Genomic DNA, 22,656 nt, shown 5'->3' on the forward strand with positions numbered 1-22,656 from the left:
CTTAAGGATGATTTTACATTCTTTGGGCTCAAACCTTTAGGGTGGATGATATACCTTTAGCAACTTCCGTAAAAATGTCAGGATTGACACAACATTGCAAGAGAAATTGTGTATTTCTCTGGCTACACACCAGTCAAAAAACAGACCATCTAACTACATATTGCCATCTGATGAAAGGCACTCTGGCCTCTGCAATGGTGTTTATTATACCTTGCAAGAGGTGCACAGATCCCCATTGTGGGGTCATAGATGAAGGCTACACAACTTGGGTTGGGAGTGCCAAATCATTCCTTCCACTTGAAGGAGAGAAGGTCCTTCCTCAGAGGGTTTGGCCAGGGTGCTGCTGACAACAGCTGTACCAACTCTGGGGACCAAGCTTGGTTCTGCCAAAGTGGAGCCACTTAAAGTATCAAGCATCTGTCCTCCCTGGTCCATCTGATGGCCTGAGGGAGCAGAACTACTGGGGAAAAGGCATAAGGATACAAATACAGCTACTCGTGGGTTAGTGGGTCCATTCCCTGAAAATGAACACTGGAGAGTTTTCTTCCGCAGCAAAAATGTAGATTTTTCCACTTGCTCTAAAATGCTACAAATCTTCAGAACTGAGGTGGAGTAACCATTCACCTCTATACTCCACTCTTGGACAACATGTTCGTTCACTGGTTCCAGTTGCCTGGCATGTGCACTGCCCTCACAAAGTGGACATTGAGCTGTGCAAACAATAGGATGTGCCTTGCTAACTTGTATAACGGGTGAGACCTGCGATTGGTCTAAAACCAGCCAGTCGCTGAGATTATTCAGGACGCACGCTCCCCTCTGTCGCAGGAGCTAGAGGGCTGCATCCACACACTTTTTAAATTTGCAAGGTGCTAGAGACAGTCCAAACTGAAGGATAGTATATTGGTAAGTCACCCACTTGAACACAAATATCACGAGTCTGTGATGGGGGGGGCTATGTGAATATGAATATAAGCATCTTTCGGATCCACAAAGAAAAAACAATCCCCTGGGTAAATTTGAGAGAGGATTAGCTTCAATGTTAGCATTTTGAACAGCCATTTCATTAAGGCATGGTTCAGACCTCACAGGTCGAGGATGGGCCTGGGACAGCCACCCTTCTTCAGAACAAAGAGGTAGAGGTTGTAGAAGCTTACCTTGCTGTGGGCTGCAGGACCTTCTCTACAGTGCCCCTCACTGGTAAAAACTAAACATAGGACTAATCTAGGATACAGGCTTTGCTGTCTTGGACCAAAGTTTTGAACATGTCCCCAAAAGGGGGTTGCGAACACAATGGTGTTTTGATCATCATACGTGACCTTAGCTTGTGCAGTGACTGTAATGGAGGTAAAGACGATTACAGTGACATACTGGAGTCATATATTATTACACACACACGTCTATTATTATTAGTGTGCAAATAAACAAACCATATCTGTGCGCTCTCTGCTTTTTGCACTAGCACATTTCAGTATGGTTGCATGTCTCGCAAGTGTTTTATGATGGACATTCACTGAATAAATGTGTTTTCAAGCAGTTTGCAATGGTCAGAGGTGATTATATGGGAATCAACACTCACTCTGACAGAGGAACCATTCACTGGTGATCTCAAGATGCCTTCAGATTGCCACTTTGGACAAATTCATAATGCTTTTATTTGCCTTTTTCATTTGTGTTTTGCTACTTTTAATAATTCTGAATGGATCTGTATATATTTAGTGTCATTGTAAATCTGCAATATTTGAGAAATCACAGATTTGAAATGGCCGACTTCTCTTGCAATGGCTGAAAGTGTCATCCCTTTGGCCTTCATCTGGACAACCTCCTGCAACAGGGATTCAGTCACCTTAGAGCAGCTCGCCACTTACAATCTCAGTGAAAACTGGAGGAATGCTGCCAGTTAAATAGGGTTTGTATGTTATATAATTAAGGAAATTAGCACCAGGTCACAGATTAACACCAATAGAGGTATCAGTGACTGTTCTCTAATTTTGATAGTTTTTTCTTTTCTTCAAAAATATCTTTATGTTTTATACTCTGCTTCAGAATACAATTAATTTATGAAATATCCTTAAAAACTGCCCTTCTTCTCTTGCTAGGACAACTTTAAACAAGAATAAGCAGTGGCCTTGAAATTTAGGAAATTATTATTATTATGTTGCCATTTAATTTTTTCTCTTTCACAAACAAACATACATCAAACAGAACATAAACAAAAAAGAGGGATACATATAACATATATACATTGGTAAAAAAAATTTTTTTCACAAATAACATTTTTTTATATGAAAGGTGTTTTTATACATCTCTTGTTTCTAGTGATTGAAATCAAAATCAATGAGTCATAAAATATTTTAAGTTCTTTACAGAAAAACTTAAAGGAGGGAGTAATGGATATTTATGGATGTTTTATGTACATGGAACTTCCCAAGAAGAATTATCACCTTCAAAGTGATCTGGTATTACAATAAAATAAAAAATAAAATAATAATTTAAAAAATCATAGATTCATATATTTTTGAAATTTAGGAATTTGTAAGTTCTCTCATTTTGATCTCCACTGTGTACTGTTTCACATACTATTTTTAAAAAATAGTAGGCAGTATGCACTGTGCACTAGGCAGTGAGCTGTACTGTAGGCTATGCAGTAAGTGTGCCATTCTGAACACAACCAGACTCTTTACTCAAGTAAATTGCAGAAAGGAACTCTGGCCACAAGGTCATGCAAAATTATTTAGTATGTGCTTCGGGAGATACAAACTGACAAAAAAAATTAAGAAAAAATATTCTAATGTAATGGAAAATAGATAAATTAATTCGAGCTATTTTTAGTGCCGACAATTTGAGATTTGTCGGCAAACAGCGACACCTGCAGATCGGCTTTAAACTTTCGCATCATATGCGGTACTATCATTAGTTTCCTCCGGAATTATTTTACAGACGTACTGCAGTGGTGTTGTGTAACATCTGTTTATGTCCGTGTTTAAACCATTCAAAGAACTTCTCATGAAAAAAATTATACATAATGTCTAGAATTTAATATCTGCATGTCATCTAATGAGTCGCGATGGTGAAAAGAAAACAGAGAAGAGTTTTGCGCTATGTGGAAGAGGGGAGCCTGATGAAGCTGAAGTCTTTCCTTCGTAAACACAAGGATCTGGAGCTGAACTTCACGCAGGGGAAGAAGCACAGAAGCCCTCTACACATCGCCTGTTCACACGGGGATGATGCAGTTCTCAGACTGCTGCTGAAACATGGAGCAGACCCCCTTCAAACCGATAGAAATGGAGAAACGCCGCTACATCTGGCCGCAAAAAGAGCCCTCAAACATGGCAAAGGAGGTGAGACCGTGTAATATCATCAAACTCTTTTTTAATACTGGATTTTAATACTGTTGACCTTTTTCATCACAGCTTATGATGATCTGGTGGTGCCATTACGAACAAACTGTCCAGAAGCCATGGATATTTCCAATAAAGCAGGAGTGACTCCTCATGACCTGCTCCAGTGGATGAAGCCCGAGCAGGTGATGTGAAAATGAAGACTCTCTCTAAACTATTAAATTTACAGTGATTTGGTTATATTAGGAATATTCTAAACTGGTAGTGCAGTCATGATGAGTTAGGCATCTTGAAATTCATGCTATGTTTCATATTAATTTAACTGAAACAGGGGAAGGTCAAAAATGAGTCCTGTGTTGATCCAGAGCAACAATGGAGAGAGAAGCTGTTAGGAGAATGCCAGGATGAGTTTTCTGAGACATTCGGACAGTATGATGGTAAGCTTGAACATCCTGCATTCATCAACATTCATCACACTGAACAGCTCCTGATGATATCAATGCAAGTGAATATAAAATAATCTATAAGATATCATTTATTACAGAAATTGTATCATGTATTACAGTCAATGCATGTATAAATTGCTAATTTAATGTATTTTTTAATAAAAGTATAAAATATTAGCAACATTTTTAACTATTTACTTAATTACTTACATTTTTTTAAATGAGTGCCATTGACTATTATGAAGTCTCATGTATTCAGACCCTTGACTAGGGCATTCAGTTGTCAGATTTATGCTTGCTAGATCAATAAAGTGAGCAATATGCATCAGTGTCAGTGAACGGGCTGCTCTGCAGGTGTACCGTCCAAAGCTGAGGCTACAGTATATTGTATAAATGTGTCCTGTTTGCTCCAGATGACTTTTTATGGGATGATAAAGACGAGGTTGACTTTGGAGACTGGGCGGATCAGATCAGACGGGAGTATTTTGCCAAGAAACGGGCCAAAGAACAGAGGGAAGCAAGTTCCTCGGGTCAGAAGAGGTCAAAGCGGCGGGAGGAGACGGAGGAGGATGAGAGGAGTCGCAAGGAGCTGAGAGCCAGGCTGGAGCGGGAGCATGAGGAGTACCTGCAGCGTGCAGCTCGTAAGGAGGAGGAGACGCGGCAGGGGAGGAAGAGGCGCTACGAGGAGCGCTGTGCTGCCACATTTCAAAGCTCCTCCAGCAAAGCTCCTGAAGGACTGCTGGGATACGACGACATCCCGTGGCCCGCTCCTCGCGGCTCGCTGGAGGAAATGGTGGGTGTTATGTTGCACGGTGCCGATCGATCTGATTCGACTGTTTTCCGGAAGCTGCTCCGTCGCCAGCAGGCGCTCTGGCACCCAGACAAGTTTTTCCAGCGCTGTGGAGGCCGTCTGCTGGAGTCTGATAGACAGAAGATCCTGGACACTGTCACTGGCCTCTCACAGGAGCTCAACAGACTCGCACAAAACCTCCGATGACGCGGACTTCACTGATCTGAGCACCTCACTAAACTCTTTGAACAATCAAATTAAATTAAATTCTTTCTCAGCTTAATGACATAGTTGCTTTATTGGAAAAAGAGGGACAGAGAAACAATAACCTTTACATTATTCTATTACTTGAACAGTCATTTTTAGAACATTGTGTCTGATGATGTTAAACAAATCTTAACCAAAATCCTCATAATTTAAAGTGTCGCAAAAACACAATTTTAATAACAAATACCTTTTTATTTACATTTTTTTTTCTTATAAATGCAAAACACTGTTGTTGTTGTTTATATTATTATATTATATTACAAAATAAATTCTGATCAAGATTCAACTTTAGATTGGTATATATTTAAATGTATTCATAATATAAATGTATTTATTTATTTATTTTGATTAGTTGATTAATCTTACTATTATCTATTATTTTCTGATTAACCCTTTGGTTAACTTTCCAATAAATAATAACCGTATCTTCTGACATCATATATTTTGAAATTTTTTATTCAATTTATACGAATATAATTTCCCAACATAAACAAAACAAAAAATAAAGTGCCAACAATAGCTAGATCTGATGATAATCAGAAATTAACTATTTATTTAGTATTTCAGGTTTTTAAAGGAAACTGTAAACTTATTTGGTACATTATTAAAGTTTAATTTATGAATCAAGACTGTTTGGGATATATTTGAATTTACCTTAAATCTCTCTTCTCCGACATTTTCTTTGCTGTAGTTGCAGTCGGCCATATATAAATCAGAGGCTTTGCTCTCTTTTGTTTTAACTTTTATAGGTATTGTCAACATATTGCATATAATAATTATTAGATGGTTTCTACTAGTATTTATTTTTACTACTAATGTGTCTATTTCTACTTCAAGTTTTATGTATATTTTTTGAGCATCTTCATGGACCCCTGGTTGAAAACCCAGAGTATAAATTCATTTTAACGCTCCACTTGATGATGGGTTCCCAAGCTGCTTTGTAAGCTGAATCATTATGACCTAAATAACTGCTGAGATTTTAATTAAAATGGTGAATTAATCATCTTCATATTCGCCTTTATTAAAATATTATTTCTATTGTTATTTTTTGTATTCTTATTGAGCGATGTGAAATGATTAGGGTTGGGCCACATTCATCTATTCTGTCAGGGGTTTTGCACATACTGCATGTAGTATAAAGAAACTTTACATTTGGATGCTCTTTTTCATGACAGTTTGGCCTTTCTGAGTTTGTTCTGCATTTGCTTTGAGAAGAGCATTTACCTGGAACCAAAGTAAGTCCATTTATGGTGCGCTATATAAATGTACTAGCATAAATATACAGTGAGGTGGAGACTAGTGGGTTATATGATGTCACTGTCACATCAGCACCATTACAATCTGATTGTATCTGCTGAAAACATTATATTTCACTGTGATTTAGTGTTTATAATTTGAGAACCGTTAACAAAGTGTTGTTTTGTCCTATAAATCTTCAAATTTTCAGGCATTTAAACAAAGGACAGGCAGATGGCCTGCCCCTGGTCTGGAAGAATACTGCACAGAATATATTAGATCATGATGATGTGGTTGCCAGATTGGAGAAAAACGCTTACCAGACCTTGTTTTCTTAGCAATGAAGACATTTAGGATTTATAATTTAGTATATATTACATAAATTTACTAAATCAAATTTATAGCAATCATATATAATTTTAAATGAACCTTTATTTTATTTTATTTGCAACATACAAAAATTTCTGAGTGGATCTTAAGCAGATCAAATATTTGCAAGCCATTTATTTGTTATGAATTTGTAGAATAATGGTTCTTATTATTTGAAATTATGCTGGCATTTCAGAATTAAGTCATAATTTTATTAAATATTGTCACACTTAATGGAAGATGAAATGATTTAACACACTAAATACAAATCTGTATAAAAATTCGTTTATCTGTATATATTTATGTTTGTGCTATGTTTCTATTTATTTATTTATTTACCGTATGTATGTAAGTTTAAGACGTGTTAAATAAAAGGGGATTTCCTAAAGTAGTAGCTGGCAACCCACGGACGCAATCGGTACACCGGCAGGGTTTGTGCTTTACGGGAGTGATCTTTTTATAACGCGATCTAATTAAACACCAAGACCTCATTCTATACGTGCGTTATTACAGCTGGATAGCGTTTAGTTGTTTGTTTGGCAACCTCCCTTCAGTCGCCTTTAATCTTATGTTATTTCTGTCGTTTCAATGGCAAGACGGCAATTAAAGGTACAGACGCCTATCGATTACTATTGTCCAGCCAGCTAGGTAAGACACTGTGTTGCATAAATGTTACATACGCAGTTTAATTTGTAGTATTTTCATAATAAGAAGAATATTCACTAGGCTGCTAAAAAATACATTTCTGGGTACAGTTTAATCTCATCCCGGTTCGAACATCACAATCTTCAATAATTCAGAATGCGCTCTAATGAGCATCATCTTAATCAGATGGAAATGCATTGAGATTGAGTTTTTGTGTTGAACACTTGACGTTCGCGGTAGGTTGGTCGTGCTGTATCGAAGTGAAACGCAAGGCCAGAGGCGGATTTAGGGATCAAGGTGTCCGAGAGAGGAGAGAGAAGATGGGCTCGGGCTTTCGGAGCGAGGAAATGTGTCTGGCGCAGCTGTTCCTGCAGTCCGGCTCTGCGTACGACTGCATCAGCGAACTCGGAGAAATGGGGCTGGTCGAGTTTCGAGATGTAAGTTTGGACTCACCGGGTGTGTATCAAATCCTAATGAGCTGCCTAGCTAGACTGGGGCATCACAGGCGCTTTCAGAATCAGCGATGCTGCGTGCACCTGATGCCCCAAAAATGCTGTCTCTAGATTTTGAGCCACAGCCTGAATTCTCTAAACAGACAGATTAGAATAAATTGACCGTGAATTATCGGCATTGCTTGGCAACCCATGCTTCTTCGCTGCATGGAAAGTGTCGCTTATAGGTGTGAAACAGATTTAATGAAATCTGTGTTGAACTGTGCACATTTTGGCCTTGTCACACAGGGAGGCTGATGTGTCAGACAGGTTCATGTCCTGCTTAACGCTGAGCTGGATCAATTGCTTGCTAAAAAAAAAAAATACCAGGCCAGTCTGCTTAAAAGCCTTTGTTTTCTGTTCTGTTAGGTTCTTTGACACTCATTAACAACTTCATGTGACCTAATGTTAGGTAATTTACAAAACAATTCTTGAGTTTTTTCTTTCAGTTTTGCTATTTCCTTTATTATGCATGATAATAATATAATATAATAATTCATAATAATTTCATTCATAATTGAATTTATTATAGCCTATTTGTTACATTTAAAATGAATGCATCATGGTGACCAGTCACAGGTCCTTAGCAATGCTGTTATTCTTAACTAAAACTATAAAAAATCATTACAAACATAAGTAAAGGTAGAATAAAATGTTCAGAAGTTGAAAAGCATTAATGAAAATTAGAAATGTTGCAGTGACACCTCACTGAAGTAATAATAATAGTAATAAAAGTTTCTTTTCAGCTACTAAAATTACACCAAAACGGAAATAATTATAAACCAAAATTATTTAGAAATATGAAATATTGAAAAAGCACGTAACAAAATTGGTAAAACTTAAACTAAAATTGCTAAATATAATATAAAAAAAATAAAAGCTTTACCTTATCCATTTGTATGAATTTTAACCTAAAGTTAAAATTTTTGATTGTTTAATAACTTTTCATAGAAATTTCTGTTTTTTTCATTGCAAAAATTGAATTATTCATGTTGTTTTTTTCTGCACATTGGAAAAGAAAATGGTTTTAATTCGTATTCAGTATGGTCAAGTGAATGAGAATTTGGGCTATGATAAATATATGTAAAAAAAAAAAAATTTTGAAAGTATATATCTATAATCTACTGATAGCTTTGTGTGAGGAACATTCCAACATGTAAGATATTAAGATATTATGCAGTGAACATCTTAGCTAATCTTGTCTCATATCTGAAGTAATACTTCTTTTGAATCAGGTCTTTTCAACTAATTGACTGATGCGGTTCAAAACTGGTCTGAATGATTTGTTCACATTGTGTTCCAGCTCAACCCCAGCGTGAGCTCCTTCCAGCGCCGCTTCGTCAGTGAGATCAAGAGATGTGAGGAGATGGAGAGGATTCTGGGTAAGAGATCTTTATTGAATCATCCTCCATATGATTGCATTGTTATGCTTATCTAATACAACAGTGAAAGTTTCTGTGTGCTCTTGAATCACTGTTTAAAGCTCCATATCATTGTTTCATCACCTGTAGGGTATCTGCTGAGGGAAATCAAGAAGGCTAATCTTGCAGTGCCAGAGGCTGAAATCCCTCCTGCTGCTCCTGCACCCAAAAATGTCTTGGAGATCATGGTAGGTGCTGAGATGTACTGATCTTATCTGCTTTAGCAGACAAGGTCAATGTACCAAACAGGACTTTTCTAGTTCCCATTAATAGTGTCCCAGTTCTGAGTTCTCTTTATGCAAAATTAAATATGGTAGTTTTACCATAGCATAGCACCATATAACACCGTCTAGAAACAGCCTAACAAGCACTCAGAACACAATCTGCTGGAAACCACCCGAGATACTCAGCATTATAGACACAGTTACATTTACTGTGTTTTAGAGGATTTTCAGTGGCAACATCCAGGAATTTCAAAAGATTTCGCAGTGGGTTCAAGTTGGTCACACACTTCTGTGTGTGTTGTGCTGCAAAATTTGCAACACTATAAACCTCATGCGTCTGAGAAACAAGATTTTTGTCTTTGATCTTTTTTTTTGTATTTGATCTTTTCTTTGGTCTATTTTTATGCAAGCTCTAAAGCATCACTGTTGAGGAGTTATTTGCTGCTGAAGTGGATCTACTTAGTGTACAGTTAACGAAAGTTATTGTGCATGGTAATGTTCAAAGCAGATATCATAATAAATGTCAGTAGACTGTGAAGATTTTTTAAAATGAGCAGTTCATTCATAAATTTGGACGACCTTACCTTCACACTGTGGAAATACAAACAGGAAGACAACGAGCACAGCACTGAAAAGGGGCGTGGGTTCATAAGGTCTACTGACTGGCGAAATTATAACAAAATTGTGTTAATGTGGCTCTGTAAAGTTGCGGTCACATTTAACATTGGTCTGTGAATTTTCACGGGCGAAATACAGTCATTTTAATAAGAATCCATGGATTTGTTAATTGTGCGCAAGGACAAAACATTTCCCTGCACAGATTTCGTAGGTTTTTCACACAAATTTTTCCACACTGAGCAGCAGAAAGCTACATTATTGATAATTGATAGTGGAACTTTTCTGCAACGACAACAGTAAATGTAGAGCAACAGAGTTCTGTTTACTGTTACAGCTCTACGAAAGTTCATAGGTGAAATCTAGTTATTTCGCTTGCGAATCCATGCAATTTCACATAAGGGGGAAAATTTCTTCACACAGTTTTCACAAGTTAAATTTGGCTTTAAATTTAGACATCACTACACTATTGACTATACATTTTTATTGTTGGTGCAAATTTAACCGACATTTCACACCTATTTATTGTGAGTGTATAAGATATAATAATAATAATAATACCTTACATTCATATAGCGCTTTTCTAGGCACTCAAAGCGCTTTACATTGTCAGGGGGTATCTCCACATCCACCACCAGTTTCTTTAATGTGATGCTTATTACAGCAAGTATTTCATCATATTACCAATGTTTGTGTGTAAAGGGTATTGAAGATTATAGACCCCTAAACAAGAAGAAAATTCCCTCCGATGCAGTTTTATTCAATTACATTGTGTATATTTTTGGCTCAGTGGCCATGTGCTCGGTGGTTTCTGGTAATTGGTTGTATATGAGAGCTCCAGTTCTCAGCGTCAAGACCCAGTGCTGGTAATTGACTGTGTCGAGTTGGCTAGAGTGATTGATTGTGTACACTGTGGGAGAGAAAGCTTTCTGTGAATTGCGGAATTGATTATGAGTGATGGATTTATCATGTGTGGCTTTCTGCTGTGTGCTTCATGGCAGTACGCCTCATGGTGTTTTTAATGTGTTAAACATTGTTTTTGGGCAATTATGTGCTGAGTTTCATTGACTGGTGTGTGTCTCGTTTTAAAGGCATTTATAAATATTGAATGTGAAGTGTTTTGACATGATGGAAAGTCATTGGCTGTTGACAGGAGCAACTGCAGAGGCTGGAGGTGGAGCTCAGCGAGGTGGCCAGGAATAAAGAGAAGCTCCAGAGGAACCAGCTGGAACTGACGGAGTACACACACATGCTGAGAATCACACACACGTTCATGCACAGCCGCTCCAGGGTGAGTCTCCATTCACCAGCATTAATGTGACAGGTTTAGGGACTTAAACTCCTATCATTGTGAGCAGACACAGCAAAGCCTCGCTATTCTGAGAGTCACATGACATGTGTAATGTTTATGATGGAGAAACATACTAAGCCTAATTTACTGTGACCAGATCAGCTTGGGTCAAATCCTGTCTTTGTCTTATTTGCCACAGTTAGCTTTCTTTTATGTAAAAATGTAAGGGCTATCCAGTGGCGGTTCCATTATCCATAAATTAGCATGGATATCTTAGAAATATCTGAAATGTAAAATTTACAAAATTATTTTCATAAATAATTATAAATGACATATTTGACACAGCATTTTCTTAAATATTTGATATAATACAATTTAAAAGCAATGAGCTGAACAAAAATCGCTAAAATGTAGAACTCAATTATACATTTGGAACTTTAATTATTATTTTAACAACACATATTGTGTAATATAATGATTTATATTTTACAAGATACACTAAAAATAAGACTCAAAAACTAAAATTCACTAAACCTTTAAAAACAAATGAACAAAAATTGCTGACATATTTAAAATATATAAACAATTTTATTTAAATTAATATATAATACGGTTTATTAAAAGTGGCAGATGCACAAAATTGCTTAGTTTATACAATATTTTCTATAATATTTGAAAAATTAAATAAAATATGATCTAATGCAATTAAATAGCAAATTAAAATGGAACTGATCTTTAAAATATTTATAAAATTAAAAACTTTTATTTTATTTTTCTTATAAATTTTAACTTGGACAAATATATTAGTTTTTTTTAATAATATATATTAACTTTTGCAATGTTGTTACATTTTGGAATGAACACAATCATTAATAATTTTTTTCTATCAGTCAAACAGGCACATTTATCAGCTAATACCAATAATTTAAAATGGCCTAATTCCGGCTGATTAACTGATTTAGCTTGTATATTTGTCAGTCACATATTAAGAAGTAATGTTAAAATAAACCTTCTGTTTTAGGGAGATGACTACTATCTGTAGCTCTCAGATACTTGTTAAATCTTAATTGATTTTGTGAATGTGGATGTGCGTTTAGCATGAAGCCCTGGGCCCTCAGTATGAAGAGTTCCCGTCTCTGGAGACTGAATCAGTGTCAGGCTGCACCAGCATGCAGCGACTGGGCGCCAAACTCGGGTGAGTCACAAAGAGGCTCTCGCTTTACACACAGCGGAGATAATTACATCTCATAAACAGATCAGTGTGTCTCAGTCTACATCCACACAGCTGGGATGGGACCTTGTGTTTAACGTGCATGTGATGTCTGTGTTTCAGGTTTATCTCTGGGTTGATTCAGCGGGTGAAGGTGGAGGCGTTTGAGCGCATGCTCTGGCGCGTCTGTAAAGGATACACCATCCTCAGCTACGCAGAAGTGGATGAGAGCCTGGCTGATCCTGACACGGTATGCATGCTTTGTGTGTAAATGAGATCCACCAACAAAGTGCTTTTTAATGGCTTTAGTTAGATTCAAATTGCTTGGTTTAACAGAATATGCTGCATGGTGTGAACATGCCTCTGTGTTTGTTTCACAGTTTTAGATCATACCCGTCTGCCGCAGCTACAGTGTGCTAATGTATTCAGAGTCATGATTCTGTGTGTTTACGGAGGCTCTGTCTCGACTTTATGTGCTTCAGGGGGAGATCAGTAAGAATGTAGTGTTCCTCATCTCCTTTTGGGGTGACCAGATTGGACAGAAGGTTCAAAAAATTTGTGACTGGTGAGTGAACGCCTTGATGGAGTTTTTAGGGCCGTTCATTCACGTTTGTGCATATTTTTTGCACTGTTTGTTAGTTGTCTGTCTTTGTACACATAGATCAGGCACAATGTAAGTTTGAATTCAAGAATGCACCTTTTTGGGTCTATTTTTATTCGCATTTATATTTAACTTGACATTACTATAATATTTAACATGATACTAAACATGTTAGGTCTGTCAAATAAACAATTAATTTAATTCAATAATGCCAATTAAAAAATTTAAGCATTGTCTCCTAAAATTATTCTTTGTGAGGATTTATTCATTTTCTTCTAAATTATATTAAAATGAAAATCATATAGTGATTTCAATTGAAGACTTTTTCTATGATGAACAGGTTTTTAATTTCTGAATTAAAATCTATTTTAATTTTGATATTTTTTTTGTGGCGTTAAGTCTGAAATTGTATGGTGATTCAACTGTCCTGATATTATAATGAAGAAAAATGCCTGTTGTTTGGCATAATCTTTCATTATTGTTTCTAAAAAACAAAAAAACATGCAGAAGAAAACAGGGAAAAAGTCTCTTACATTATCAGATCATTTTTATGACAAGGCAAGGGTAGTTCAGGTTGTAAAAATAAACAAATCAATCCTCCAGAATGTAAATATTAAATGATTTTTGAGTTTCATAAATAATAATATTTGGCATTTTTAGATGTATTTTGCTTTTCATTTAAATGTCATTTAATTTTTAATTAAAAACTTTTCTTGAAAAATAGTACGTTTTTCAAAACCATATCTAGCCAGGTTCTCAGTACTTGGCACATTTGTTTTAAAATTATGTCCAAGATCTTTTCTGCATCTTGAACACTCACCCAATTTGTCAATGAACCAAAAATGTAACTGTTTTTAACTTGACTCTCGATTATATGGCGTCTTATGGCACTAAACATTAGAAACAGTAAGGTGCATTTTAAAGTATATGCCCACTAACCATCATTGAGAAAAATGAAAGTATTTTGCAGATGGAATAAGTGTTCTGTCCCTAAGCATGTGGGATTTTGCTTTATGATTTTCACAGTTACCACTGCCATCTCTACCCCCACCCTGAAACAGATGAGGAGAGGGCCGATGTGATGGACAGCTTGAGGACACGCATCCATGACTTACAAAACGTACGTCTTCTGCTTTCCTGGCTGTCTTCAGGGTCTCCTTAGGGGTTTGATGATTGGATGCTGTTGGTTTGTGCTCTGCTAAATAATGCTGACATTATCACATTTACTGGAAGGTTGGCATAATTGTTTGATCCTGCTATTTCATAATTAAAGCATTAATGAAACGATCTTTTGCACGTTAGGTTTTGCACCGCACTGAGGATTACTTGAAGCAGGTCTTGCATAAGGTGTCTGAGTCAGCGCACTCATGGGTGCTGCAAGTGAAGAAGATGAAAGCCATCTATCACATCCTTAACCTCTGCAGCTTCGACGTCACCAACAAGTGTCTCATCGCTGAAGTGTGGTGTCCGGTCAGCGACCTGGCGAACCTGAGGCGGGCGTTGGAGGAGGGCTCAGTGAGTAAATATTTCTCATGATTTTATTAACATGTTGACATATGAGAAGCAATTTAGACGTGTTAATGTGCCTATAAAACAATTAGACAGTCTGAGATAAGTGCTGTAACTTCACCCAAAAATGAAATTGTGCTGGAGGTGTACTTGACCTCAGGCCATCTAAGTAGTAGAATAATTTCTTTCTTCATCAGAACATAATTGGAGAAATGTAGCATTACATCACTTGCTCACCAATGGATGCTCTGCAGTGAATGGGTGCCGTCAGAATGAGAGTCCAAACAGCTGATAAAAACATCCTAATAATCCACAAATAACCCACACCACTATAAATGTCTAATAACAATGTCTATTAACTTCAAACCATTGCTTCCAGCAAGAACTCTATAATTTAACTTTCTTAGGTAAAAAAGTCATCTTGTCTGAATCAGGAGAGAAATATGCACAGAGCAAGCACAGTTTACAAGCAAAAACTGTTTTAAACTAATACGTGGGGGGATTTTGATGTGAGAGGACAACAGGAGATGGACTTTTCCACTGGAGGAAGCGTTATTATGGATTATGGACTCATATTTTGACCAGAAGCAACGGTTTAAAGTAAAAATGTCTTTATGATGGATTTGCTTCTTACAAAAACACAACTTTTCACGTCCTATGACATTAACTGATGGACTGGAGTGATGTGGATTGTTTGTGGATTATTGTGATGTTTTTATCAGCTGTTTGGACTCTCATTCTGACGGCACCCATTCACTGCAGAGGATCCATTGGTGAGCAAGTGATGGAACGCTACATTTCTCCAAATCTGCTCCAATAAAGAAATGGCCTGAGGGCGAGTGAATTCTTTAAGCAAATTTTCCTTTATTTATTCCTTTAATTTTCTTTAATAGAGAAAAGGTGATGCCACCGTCCCTTCCTTCGTGAACCGTATCCCAAGCAGTGACACTCCTCCAACACTTTTGAGGAGCAACAAGTTTACCTCAGGCTTCCAGAGTATAGTGGAAGCGTATGGAGTGGGCGACTACAGGGAGGCCAGCCCGGGTGAGTGCACAACACCAACCATTATTCACAACCTTCATTGAGGAGCTACATGGCTTTCACTGGGAAGTAAAGCAATAGTTCACCCAAAAATGAAAATTCTGTCATCATTTGCTCACCCACATGTTGTTCCAAAACTGTAAGACTTTCATCTGTGGAGCACAAAAAAGGTATAGTACAGAAAAATCAGTACAGAAAAGGTATACAGTGACTTGTGGCTGTCAGGCTTCATATGGTTTCGCCATTGGCCATACACTACAATTTAAAAATACAGTATAAACAGATATTGTGAAATAATATTATTAGAATTTAAAAGAACCGTTTCTATTTGAATATGTTTCCATGTGATTTATTCCTGTGATGCAAAGCTGAATTTGAATTGCTTCAGTCTTCAGCATCACATGATCCTTCAGAAATCATTCTAAAATGATCATTTGAAGACATTTATTATTATTATCAATATTAAAAATGGTTTTTCTTTCCTTCCCTCACAGCTCCTTATACCATTATCACCTTTCCCTTCCTGTTTGCGGTGATGTTTGGAGATCTTGGTCATGGTTCAGTCATGACGCTCTTTGCTTTGTGGATGGTGTTGACTGAGAAGGACCACAAGAGGAGACGACCAGGAAATGAGGTCAGAGTTGTAATTAAATTGAATTATTGAAAGTAATTGCAATTAGTTTTTGTCTATTGTTTAGCACCCATTCTAACATGCATTGAGCTGTTGTAATAATACACACGATGCCACTACAAATATGTCTTTTGTTGTTTACAAATAAATGTTTGTGTCTGTCCAGATCTGGACTACCTTTTTTGATGGGCGGTACATCATACTGATGATGGGATTATTCTCCATATACACTGGACTCATTTATAATGACTGTTTCTCCAAATCTATCAACATCTTTGGCTCAGCCTGGAGCGTCAAGGCCATGTTCACACAGCAGGAGTGGACGTAAGACACAAAACACACTTTTTAGGGCCCAAGCACTGATATAGCGCCACCAGCTTGCAGCAGGAAGTGTGGCACTAGAATAATAAATTACAAATCCTTTAATATTTACCTGTTTAAATGCCATTGCTTCCACATCATAGTGTTTGGGCCCGTCATTTCAGCTGGCAGCTATATTTCCATTTTTATTTCATTTAAGGATAGATGTACAATAATCATACAAATCATTGCACGCTTTCCTTACTCTGACACAGAAATGAAACTCTACAGACAAATGCTTTACTCACCTTGGATCCCAACGTTTCCGGTGTGTTCTCTGGACCTTATCCACTGGGCATTGATCCAGTGAGTACACACTCTCTGAAGATTTATGAAGCAGCCATAAATGGCTGCCCACTGCTCCGGGTGTGTGTTCACAGTGTGTGTGTGTTCACTGCTCTGTGTGTGTGCACTTCGGATGGGTTAAATGCAGAGCACGAATTCTGAGTATGGGTCACCATACTTGGCTGAATGTCACGTCATATTGGTTTCAGAGCTCTAATTTGTGGTGTTCGATTGACCTGTAGATTTGGAACATGGCCGTGAATCGCCTGACTTTCCTCAACTCCTACAAGATGAAGATGTCTGTGATCATCGGAGTCATCCACATGAGCTTTGGGGTGGTGCTCAGTGTCTTCAACCACTTGTGAGTGAGCTGCAGTTTATTTTTGTCTTGGTATGCATGTAACAGTAAAGGTTCAATGAATAATTATTACACAAATAAGTGATATAGCACAAGGTTTTTAAACTGGGGTTTGAGGACCACAAGGTAGTTTATTTTAGTATTATTGAAATACTGTTATAGTTTTTTTCAGTAGTATAGTTTTTATTGATATTTTGAATTAGTTTTCCATTGTATTTTAAAGGTGTGATATTTTTTTTGTGTGTATTTATTGATATTTCAGATTTTTGTGTCATTTTCCATTAATTAGAATTTTATTTTCAGTATTAGTGAATTGAAATTGTGTGTTTTTGTCATTTTTATTATTTTAAAATATTTAGAAAAATTATTTCAGTTTGAGTTATTTTAGTACATCACGTTAAACTAAATTTTTAAGATGTAAAATTGGAAATGTTGCCTTGGCAACTAGCTGAAACAAAATATTTAATTTCCTCTTCACTTTTTTTTTGTTATTTCAGTCAACATTTATTTTATTTCATTTTTTATGGTTTCATTTCCAGTCAATTTTAATAACTATAATAGCAATGGGGTAAAAATATGTAGTCAATGTATTCTGTCAAATTAATACTGATTTATGTATATTTATGCATTTGTTTAAAGATAATTTACAGACATTTATTTATTTATAAATATATTTATTATTTAATATAAATAAAATGTGATAAATAAAATTTTCATTTACTTATTTGTTTATAAATGAAATATGTTTAATGCAATATTTTTTAACATTTACTGAATTTACATATTATTAATTGTTCGTTCATCTTTAAAAAGACTGGTCAGAAATCATTAGGTTACATATAATGAACAGTAAGAAATACATACCCCAAGTGCATAAAAAAAAACCTTGTGTATGTACATGTTGTCTATCGTTCATTTTTCATATAATTTTTTAATCATTTGCTTTGGCTTCAGTACAGTGATAATTTCAAATGCAGTGTAATTTTGGAAACCATTTTATATTTTCATGTTTATATTTTTCACGCACAGTCTAAATAGATATTTACACATGAAAATGTATAGCTACTGTCATATTTTCATAAAACGTATTTATCAAAAAGTTGTGTGGCACATAAAAATGATCAGAAGCACAGATAACATCAGTCATAATAATAATAATAATTCATTACATTTATGTAGCGCTTTTCTAGGCACTCAAAGCGCTTTACATTGTCAGGGGTATCTCCTCGTCAACCACCAGTGTGCAGCATCCACCTGGATGATGCGACGGCAGCCATAGTGTGCCAGAACGCACACCACACACCAGCTTACTGGTGGAGAGGAGACAGAGTGATGAAGCCGATCAGCAGACATGGGGATTGTTAGGAGGCCATGATGATAAGAGGCCAATGGGCGAATTTAGCCAGGATGCCGAGGTCACACCTCTACTCTTTTCGAAAGACATCCTGGGATTTTTTAATGACCACAGAGAGTCAGGACCTTGGTTTAACGTCTCATCATTCAGATACCTGCTGCATTCCGTTCTCTTTACTCTTAAACTCTCTAAATTTTCTTTTTAAACTCTCTTTTCCTCTCTATGTGTTTACAGGCACTTCCGACAGAAGTTTAAGATCTATCTTCTCTTTCTTCCTGAGCTGCTCTTTCTACTTTGTCTCTTTGGGTATTTGGTCTTTATGATCTTTTACAAATGGCTGGCGTTCTCAGTGCGAGACTCACAACTGGCTCCCAGCATTCTCATCCACTTTATCAACATGTTCCTAATGCAGGAGAGCGCCACTGCACCACTTTACCCTGGCCAGGTGTGTGTGTGTGTGTGTGTGTGTGTGTGTGTGTGAGTGTGTGGGCACTTCCTTCAGTCTGCCTGATGTCTGTGTTTGTGTTAATCCTGTTGTAACAGATGGCACTGCAGGTGTTTCTCGTGGTGATGGCTCTGCTGTCGGTGCCAGTGCTGTTATTCGGGAAACCTCTGTACCTCCACTGGCTGCATCATGGCGGGAAGAGTCTGGGGGTCCACAGGGTGTGTCTGTGTTCTTGTGTATGTATGTGTTCGTATCTGATGTCACATGATATTGCATATATATATATAAACAGAGACAATTTATGATTTATAAATACATTTTGAAATTAACATTAAGTAAGATTAATAAAATGTTTTAGTGAGATTGACCCAAATGACAAATGTAGTCTTCAGATGTATGTGCTCATTACAAAATGTATATTGATGTGTGATGGACTGGTTAAAGAGGTGCAAAGACGTTGCATCATATTACTATGTGTGTAGGGCTATGAGAGAGTTCGGCGTGTGAGTGAAGAAGATCTGTCACCGTCTGTAGTTCATGATGAAGAGGAGGGACTAGGCGACTCAGGAGGGCCACAAGAGGTTAAAGTTGACCGATCTCGCATTCAGTCACCATTAAAACACAAAGTTTTGTCTTGTATAAATGTCACTAACAGCATGTTTGTTCATTGGCAGTTTCATTTCGGAGATGTATTCCTGCATCAAGCAATTCACACTATAGAGTACTGCTTGGGGTGCATTTCCAACACGGCCTCCTATCTGCGTCTCTGGGCCCTGAGTCTCGCCCACGCCCGTGAGTGTTTGGCTATACATACAAAAACACATCAGCACATGTGTCATTACACCATGGCCATACGAATCTGTTTCCTAGACAAGTTTTTTCATATATTGTGTGTGTGTGTGTGTGTGTGTGTGTGTGTGTGTGTGTGTGTGTGTGTGTGTGTCTGTGTCAGAGCTGTCAGAGGTGCTGTGGGCGATGGTGATGCGTCTGGGTCTGAGGGTGAGCTCCAGACTGGGCGTGCTTTTCCTCGTGCCTGTGTTCAGTGTCTTTGCTCTGCTCACTATCTCCATTCTCCTGGTCATGGAGGGTCTGTCCGCTTTCCTCCACGCACTGCGTCTTCACTGGTGAGCACACAGCCTCAGATACAACCAGGTTAAATGATCAGAAATGGGATTTAAATGAGAGACTCCAGAATCTTTTTTTTTATATTAAATTGGACTTAGGGCTACACGATGAATCATATGTTAATCATGATCACTATTTTTGCTTTGCTCGATTCATCTACAAAATTTTCCTGCTATATGTTTATCCTGAAAACATTTCATTGTAAATAGGCATTTGCATTATCTTGCTTTGGTAACAAGCATCCACAAGCGCTAATGGATGCGGTTGCCATTTGTCAAGAGCTTAAATCCCCCAATAGAGCATCACAGTCCCGCCCACAGCTGGTGCCGGAAGTAAAAATTCAATGCTTTTTGTGCATTGACATTTGGGGTATAAGCCATAAAACGTAACCATACATGGTAGACTTAAAACCAGCTACGGCTGTACTAAGCGATAGTATATGCTCATATAAATGCAAAAGGATCATGGGGCACTAACCTTGTTTTGATATAAATGGCTTTTATTCGCGATGTCTTGGCTAAGTACTTCATTACCCACAATCCTGAACAATCCCACAGTGATGCATCTGATTGGTGGAGCTCGTGTAACCATCTGGTTAAACCCTGCGAAGGTCCGTGAAGACTGAAGATCATTAATAAAAAAATAAAATAAAATAAAAACGTGTGTTGCGTTTTTGCACGGTAGACTATTCAGTGCAATATTGATCTCCTTGGCTGCCATGAGAGTTTTGCAGGGAGGTTGGTAACTTAGCTAGGCTACTGTAGGCTTCATATGGTATGAGTCATATCAAGCATTTTATAATGCCACTGTCGAAACAGTATTTAGCCTAGGCATACCTTTTTGTGCATTTACTGAACATTTTTGTAATGGCAATGACATGTGTTGACGACTGAGCGGTGATTGCAGTCAGGTACAAAGCACTGCACCATGTTGCTGACGTTATTGTTAACAACTTCCACACACGCACACAATATATAAAATACACGATGATAAATATAAAAATCAATACACAATACCTATATAAAACACTATTTATTTACACGACTGTAAATTCACTACATTCACTATATAAAATAAAATTCACTGGAAGAAAAAGTTTGCGCGAGCGGCCATCATCAGATTCGGAAGTCGCTCAAAAGGCTCGTTCGCGGTTGTGGCTTCAGTCGAATTCAATGAGGCGCGGTGGTTTATGGGATGAGTAGTTCCTGCGCTCAAAATGAAAATATGTACACAGTCTTGTACCTTTGACTTTTTTTGGATTTTCTCTTATTCTTTTCACTCGAAATGATATGTTATATGCTTATGAGTTCAGCCGTAGCTGGTTATCCTCAGACATGCTCTAAAACTCTTTAGATACGGATTTTTCCGAAAGTCAATGGAAGAAATGAATGGGAAATTTACTTCCGGCACCAGAGCTCTCTCGGGCTGTGGGCGGGACTGTGATGCTCTATAAGAGCTTAAATTAATAAATTTTCTTAGTGGTTTACTTAATCTTCCCAACCTGGCAATCATGCCTACATGCGCCGTCTTACATTAGAGAAAAAGCTCTAATGAGCTAAAAACAGTGGCAAACATGTAAGTAATCTCTACTGAGATATTCTTCTTTAATAAAAGTGTGATAAAGCTTGTTTTTCTTTCACACGGTCGTCTGTGCTGTTAAACTGCAAGCAAACCATGCGAGTTGATGTTATCTTGATCTGTGCCTATGTGAAAGTGCATTAACTCTGATGAAATGGGGGGGGAAAATAACTTACAATAATCATATTTATTGCAAAATATTTATGATTTAACCATTATTGTGCAGCCCTAATTTTAGGTTAATATGAATAGTTTCAGTTACATTTAAAATTAAAATGAATATTTTGAAATATTATGTTATAAAGAAATCTGTATTTCTCTACCTTCTATTAATAGATTCCTTTTATCTTTTTGCAGGGTGGAATTTCAGAACAAATTCTACAGTGGAACGGGAGTCAAATTTGCCCCCTTTGACTTCTCCATGCTGCCCTCTGTCTTTGAGCAAGATGGGTTACTCTGACTGCACAACACTTTGATTAGGACACTGTAGCTTATCATGACCTATTGACCTTTAGGCACTGGACGATGACCCAGCAGATGACTAGGAAAAAGCTTTTGGCACTGCAGAACGTGGTCAGGGTTGAATCAGTACATTAACCTGGCAGCCTGATTTGCAGCAGTCCATATCAGATGTTTCAGGTGCAGGGTTATCAGTTGTGGTCCCATCGTGTGCTGTCATTTGAGGATTGTCAACAAAGTCCTGTTATTATATTTATTTTAAGAGACATAACTTGTCATAAGCATTCTCTGTCATATCGAGTTTCAAAGTGCCATAACTATTTTTCAACAAACTGTTTTGTATGCTACACTGAAATGTACTTTTGCTTGCTTTAGCTAAGTCTTAGAAAGAAAAGAAAAAACTTTAAAGGTAAACTATGGTGTGGGTAATTCTACACTGTGCAACAATGAACAATGCCAAATAACAAATATAATTTACAATGTGATATTAAAGCATAATTTACAACATTTAGTTTTCCAGGGTAGCATTTTTTGATTGTTTTGGTTCGAAATGAATTATAAGACAAT

The 22,656-nt window shown here is 37.1% G+C and overlaps 3 protein-coding genes across 6 annotated transcripts in view; 2 read left to right on the forward strand and 1 right to left on the reverse strand.

Annotated features, from left to right (window-relative positions):
- The window catches only part of LOC132132339 (fish-egg lectin-like), a 173,187-nt gene that overhangs the window by 110,623 nt on the left and 39,908 nt on the right, over positions 1-22,656 (reverse strand). The window lies entirely within an intron of this gene.
- On the forward strand, positions 2,871-4,857 carry LOC132132681 (NF-kappa-B inhibitor-like protein 1). Its single transcript, XM_059545155.1, has 4 exons — positions 2,871-3,338; positions 3,411-3,523; positions 3,670-3,775; positions 4,198-4,857. The coding sequence occupies exons 1-4, from the start codon at positions 3,065-3,067 to the stop codon at positions 4,779-4,781; spliced, it is 1,077 nt and encodes a 358-aa protein (XP_059401138.1). The 5' UTR covers positions 2,871-3,064; the 3' UTR covers positions 4,782-4,857.
- LOC132132426 (V-type proton ATPase 116 kDa subunit a 2-like) lies at positions 6,848-22,596 on the forward strand. Of its 4 annotated transcripts, none has more exons than XM_059544794.1 (21): positions 6,848-7,094; positions 7,332-7,528; positions 8,886-8,964; positions 9,094-9,191; positions 10,996-11,133; positions 12,231-12,328; positions 12,467-12,593; positions 12,826-12,908; positions 13,971-14,064; positions 14,247-14,459; positions 15,347-15,497; positions 15,989-16,128; positions 16,292-16,449; positions 16,701-16,791; positions 17,013-17,131; positions 18,717-18,927; positions 19,026-19,163; positions 19,410-19,508; positions 19,602-19,719; positions 19,880-20,051; positions 21,988-22,596. In XM_059544794.1, exons 2-21 carry the CDS (start codon positions 7,412-7,414, stop codon positions 22,088-22,090), a joined length of 2,547 nt encoding a protein of 848 aa, XP_059400777.1. In that variant the 5' UTR covers positions 6,848-7,094; positions 7,332-7,411; the 3' UTR covers positions 22,091-22,596. The 4 variants fall into 4 exon arrangements, with proteins under 4 accessions (XP_059400777.1, XP_059400778.1, XP_059400775.1 ...); XM_059544795.1 differs by having other exon boundaries at positions 19,026-19,145; XM_059544792.1 differs by having other exon boundaries at positions 19,026-19,145; positions 19,410-19,719.

The sequence above is a fragment of the Carassius carassius genome, chromosome 49, assembly GCF_963082965.1.
Source record: "Carassius carassius chromosome 49, fCarCar2.1, whole genome shotgun sequence".
In the NCBI taxonomy this organism is placed as follows: Eukaryota; Metazoa; Chordata; class Actinopteri; order Cypriniformes; family Cyprinidae; genus Carassius; species Carassius carassius.

Coding starts and splice junctions, on each gene's coding strand:
- LOC132132681 (XM_059545155.1), top strand. CDS start 3,065: ATGGTGAAAAGAAAACAGAGAAGAGTTTTGCGCTATGTGGAAGAGGGG. Junction 3,339..3,410: donor CCTCAAACATGGCAAAGGAG/GTGAGACCGTGT, acceptor TTTTCATCACAG/CTTATGATGATCTGGTGGTG. Junction 3,524..3,669: donor AGTGGATGAAGCCCGAGCAG/GTGATGTGAAAA, acceptor TAACTGAAACAG/GGGAAGGTCAAAAATGAGTC.
- LOC132132426 (XM_059544792.1), top strand. CDS start 7,412: ATGGGCTCGGGCTTTCGGAGCGAGGAAATGTGTCTGGCGCAGCTGTTC. Junction 14,065..14,246: donor GCATCCATGACTTACAAAAC/GTACGTCTTCTG, acceptor TTTGCACGTTAG/GTTTTGCACCGCACTGAGGA. Junction 20,052..21,987: donor CACGCACTGCGTCTTCACTG/GTGAGCACACAG, acceptor ATCTTTTTGCAG/GGTGGAATTTCAGAACAAAT.